The sequence below is a fragment of the Chondrus crispus genome, genomic scaffold (assembly GCF_000350225.1).
Source record: "Chondrus crispus Stackhouse genomic scaffold, scaffold_207, whole genome shotgun sequence".
Classification (NCBI taxonomy): domain Eukaryota; phylum Rhodophyta; class Florideophyceae; order Gigartinales; family Gigartinaceae; genus Chondrus; species Chondrus crispus.
Window position 1 is genome coordinate 17,316 of NW_005179081.1, and position 5,433 is coordinate 22,748.

Below are 5,433 nucleotides of genomic sequence, written 5' to 3' on the forward strand. Positions count from 1 at the left end.
TTATCCCATTTCGAGGTTCACCTCTATCTTATACTGTTCACAGCCTCTCGAGACATGTGAACCTTGACACGAAACTGAATACAAAAATATGCCGCGGCGACCGTTCCTGTATTTGTATTCAAAGTCCATCACGAGACACCCGTAAGCGGGCGGTATCTTCCGAGAGTGGGGGCACCCACGATCTTTCACTCGCCCACTTTTTGAATTCGACGACCGCGTCAATTTTTTCCTAGCCCTTTCATATTCATTGACCAGGTCCATGTAATTTCTAAGATCTTGCTTCGGCATCCAAATGGCTTCACTCTCCTCATCACCATAAAATCGAACTAAGTACCAAATTGCATTATCTTCCTTCTTCTTATCCATAATTTCCTGCACTTCCTCTTGTACAGTACCGTCTCCATCGATGATTACTTCCATGTTATTTTGTCCCTCTTGCTGTTGGTACTTCTTTAGCTTGGAAACATGGAAAACGTTATGGGCACGTTTTAAGGATGGGGGAAGTTCGATTCGGTACGTCACTGGCCCTTTAACCTCCAGAACTGACAGTGGTCCTAAGTACTTAGGTCGCCACTTTTCGGGTAGTCCTTATTTACTGAATGTGGTATAGGTGCCTGTCTTCAGCATGACTAGATCACCCACCTCAAACTGAACATCTCTTCTCTTCTTGTCAGCATAATGCTTCTCGTCTGCCCGTGCGTGGGCGATGTTGTCCCGAGCTATTGTTGTGAACGCTTTGCGCCGTTCAACATTCTGAATTGCAGCTTCATACTGTGCTCCGACAGGCCGTCGAGACCTTGTAAATGGGGTTCCCGGTACCCGACCAACATCGATTTCGAAGGGGGCTAACTCTGTAGTCTTGTGCTTAGCACAATTGTATTCATACTCCAAACAACTGAGCACTGTGTCCCAATCCTGTGGTGCCTTCTGAATGAACCCTCTTATCATGTTTGAAAGTGTCCTTATCATGTCCTCTGATTGACCATCAGTTTGGGGGTGGTCACGCGTTGACATGTTGAGGCTTACGTTTGTGAGCTCGGCCAGAGACTTCCAATACTTAGAATTAAACTTAGGGTCTCTGTCTGAAATGATACATAGTGGAACTCCATGCTTAGAAAACATATGATCCTGAAATAGCTGGTATACTGTAGTGGCCTTAACGTTTTCATTAGTGGGGATGAATATTGCGAGTTTTGACAACCTGTCAACAATAACAAGTACTGTATCATTCCCTGGCCTGCTCTTCGAGAACTTAGTAACAAAGTCCGTCGTGACCTGCTGCCAACATTTGTCCGGCACAACTAGAGGTTGTAAGTGTCCTGGTACGTTCATATTTGGTGTCTTATTTCTCTGACAAACTTGGCACGTCGATACGTAAGTCTCTATGCTTCGATACATATGAGGCCAATAGGCGTACACTGCCACCGATTTGAAGACCTTTTCCTTTCCAAGATGGGCTTGTCCGTGAAAGTACTCCTTAAGGGAGGATATCATTGAATACGTATTCAATGATATCCTCCCTTAAGGAGCCGTCATCCGGTTCATATACCCTGTTCTTCTCCGTTCCTTTCCAAAATAGCCGCACACCATCCTAGGAGAAATTGGCTGCCTGACGTGTATATCGAGAATCTCCATTGCTCGGGCTCCCTCTTAGGGAATTGATGATCGTTTGTGACCACTCGTCTCTCGTGTATCCTGATATGATGCGTCTGTGTAAGTCTCCATTATTGATTCGGATGGCCTTTAGTTGAATGTGGTCCGAGCGTCGGCTCAGTGCATCCGCAACCACATTTTGCTTCCCAGGGATATGAATTACGTCGTAGTCATACGACTGAAGTTCGTCCAACCATCTTTCCTTTCGTCCAATTAGTCTGGCTTTTGACTGTAAGTATCTAATAGGTTCGTGATCCTTGTGGAACTCAAATTTTCTTCCCCTGAGGTATACATCCCATTCTCTAAGGGCCACAATGAATCCCAGCAGCTCTTGATCTCCTGTATCCCAGTTGTTCTCTGCTTCGGATGGACGGTGGGACATGAACGATACGGGATGCCCATCCTGCTGTAGTGCAGCACCTACGGCATACTTTGAAGCGTCCGTGTACACCTGGAACAGTACTTTGGCAGTAGGATGTCTCAAAACTGGTGCTTACGTCATTGCTTTCTTAAGATTTTGGAAGGCTGCCAGTTGTTCAGATTCCCAATTAAATTGCTTTCCTCTGACTAGATCTGAGATTGGTCTCGCATTATGTGCATATCCTTTCACGAAACGCCGATAGAAGTTAGTGAGCCATAAGAAGCTTTGAACTTCCTTGATACTTGACGGCTCTGGCCATTCTGTAATTGCATTGATGATTCTTTTTTGCGTATGCACTCCTTCTCGAATTATTCGATACCCTAGGAAGTCTACTTCCTCAACACCGATCATTCATATAGAACGCTTCACGTAAAGGTTGTTGCCGCGGAGTATTTTGACAAGGATGCGCAATTTTTGACGATGCTCTTGTATGGACTTGCTATAGAGAAGTACATCATCCAAGAATAATACTAGGCAATCGCCATTGAGATCCCTTAGTAAGGTTCATAGAAGACGATTGAATGGAGCCGGAGCGTTTGTTAATCCAAAACACAGCACTCTCCACTCGAATGATCCAAATCGTGTTCGAATGTCGGGTTTTTCACAGTCTTCTTCTCTTATTCGCATTTGATGGTAGGCTCCTATTAGATCAAGTTAAGAAAAGATAGTTGCGCCTGCGACTTGATCAATGGCTTCACCAATGAGGGGAAGCGGGTTGGAATCAGCAATAGTGATCTTCTTTAGTGCTTTGTAATCGCAGACCATCCTGAGTTCTCTACTTTTCTTCTTAACAAAGAACATCAGTGCACCGTATGGAGATGCAGACGGGCGAATAAGCCCTTTTGTAACAGCTTTTGGAGTTGTTTCTTCAATTCCTTGAGTTCATCTACTGATAAACTAATGACTGGCCGTACTGGAGGAGGCTCATCAGACTTCAGCTTAATTTCGAAATCGACGTCCCTCTTTCGGGGTAGTTGACTTGGCAGTTCGTTAACCAATGTTTCTTTGAACTGCTCGGTAATATCCGTTAACTCCTTTCAGATTTGCATATCCCCATCTTGCAGCGTTAAGCGTACTGTAAAAAGCTCGCATTCTCTTTTTCGAACCATTTTCTTCATTTTTTTCAGGGATGTGTGACTGATTTGGATCTTTTCTCTCACGTTACTGTATGATTTTGGGCCAACAAGATACGTCTTACCATCCTCTCTTTTCAAGTTCAGTTCTCTCGTTCTCCAGTTGATTAGAGGTTCGTGTCTCCGAAGCCAGTTCCTTCCCACTATCACAGTGTGTGCAGCATGGTTATCGGGTCCCTGTAGTACATATATCCGTTCTGTAGAGAAGGCACCGGATACCTGCAATTCAGCAGTCACTGTACCTTGTACTGTAGTTTTTGAGCTATCACCGAGCTTCACTTCTGACCTATCCTCTTCGAGGTCCAGGCCGCAATATCTCGCAGTGTCGAGAAACATAAAAACGTGAGATGCTCCCGAGTTCACATTGACAGCTACGGGAATGCCGTTCAAGCTTCCTTCATAGAGCATCTCTTCAGTGTCATCCTGACGTAAGCATGACAGTTTTAGTGAGGATGTTGCCTCACCGGGGTCCGCCGCTCGGATGAGCGGCATTACTAGTTTTTTGACGTAGTAGAAATGCGGTCACCCTTTTTACGACAAGGGTGACTGGGGTCGCTCTATCCTGTCTTACCGCAGTCCATGCAACGTCCTGCTTTTATGTAAATGACTTTTTCACCAGACTGTGCAGGACCCCAGCTCTCCATGGAGTTGTCCTTGGTTGAGTACTGTAGTGCAATGTGCCTGGCATGCAGCGAACACAGTCCGACGGTCAAACAAAAAGACGAAAAACAACAGCAACAACAACAACTGCCGATGGCACGCGCTACGGAGCGTTCGAGACTCCCTTTCCCCTTGTGTGGGCTTGCGGCCCACGGTAGCTCAACTCCGACGGGGGGGGGGTAAGGAAAGATGCCCGGCCCGGGAGGAAAATGGTGGTAGAGACTTGTGAAGACTTGAGCGCTCGGCGAGTGCGGGTTGGGCTTGTCTACGAGAATGTAACCGCGGTTCGCTGGGTTGTAAGGCCAAAGCTCGACGAGCGTCTTCAGCACCTTGGGTATAATTCAAGGTCTTCGACGGGGGCTTGCTCAGCACTACCCGACGGGATCTTAATTGTGTAGCAGCGCTACTACCGACGTGTTGCCCGATGGCTAGAAACACCCTCACCAGCGCGATCGCAATCGCGGTAGGTGGTACCAACTCTGTCTTATACAGTAAGACCTTCGACGGAGGCGTCGTCGCAACAGCCTTCCGACGGAACTTGAAGCAGTAGCAGCGCTACTCAACGTGTTGCCCGATGGCTAAAACACCTACACCGGATCGGTCGCAACCGACTCCAATGGAACCAACACAATTACGGGAAAGATAGAAATAGAAGTAGAGGAATGAATAGGGAAAAGAAGGGAAAAGAGAAGGGAACCCCCGACCGCAAAGGATGCCGTAGGCTTAGGAAAAAGGGAGCGTCTTGGTAGAGACGGACTTCGACCAAGGCGACATTCAACTCTGGCAACTCGGGTTACCTTTACTGACTTGGTGGTCAGAGGGCTAAGGTATATATCGCCCCGCCGGAGCCACTACAGTAGCTCGCGGCGCTAGATCCTAAATCTAATCTAATGTCAGCAAAATTAATGCTAACTAATTAACTAAACAAAATAAAATAATTAGAAATTAAAACTGTGCAGTTATTCACACGTGTGTCCCCCAACCCGGACTACTTTTCATATCCAAATATTTTCCTTTCTTTTCACCCCCCTTTTCAGGTGCGTATTGCACTACAAGTACCTCTTTCGGTTCGGGATTGGTACTTGGAAGGGTTTTCAGAGCTCCACTTGTCCTTAGTAGAGATATTTGCCGTATCATTTCCTTCCTCCTCAGACCATTTTAGTGCCAATGCCCAGGTACGGGCATCCTCATATACTGTACGCATAACTCCTTGTTGTGGAGGAACCTGACGGATACTTCTCCGAAAATTTCTGTTTGAACTTACCAGGTAGGCTCATAAAGAAAAATATATACTCCTCGTTCTCCGGAACAGCGGTTATTTCGATTCATTTTAATTTCCATAAGGCGAACCTTCGCACGAGCCTGCTCATCAGGAGGAACAAACTCCATTATCATTGCACTTTGAAGAGCTTCAATTGAATCCGGTTTCTCATTTCTATCCTCCAGATTCATCAACCATACGGCTGCGGAGTCAGTAAAGTAGCATTCAGTTAGTGCGAGCAGCCTTTCCTCCGTAATTTCTTAAAAAGCTCCTGCCTTCTTGACATTATATATGAAACTCTTCAC

General features: G+C 46.1%; 1 protein-coding gene across 1 annotated transcript; it reads right to left on the minus strand.

The window, feature by feature from the left end:
* Positions 1-3,699, minus strand: CHC_T00003944001 (hypothetical protein). The gene is made up of 8 exons (XM_005715190.1): positions 3,181-3,699; positions 2,901-3,108; positions 2,590-2,715; positions 2,474-2,544; positions 2,306-2,410; positions 1,615-2,059; positions 631-1,520; positions 1-561 (listed from the first exon to the last, which is right to left on the minus strand). The coding sequence occupies exons 1-8, from the start codon at positions 3,697-3,699 to the stop codon at positions 1-3; spliced, it is 2,925 nt and encodes a 974-aa protein (XP_005715247.1).
* Between the last annotated feature and the right edge of the window lie 1,734 nt (positions 3,700-5,433).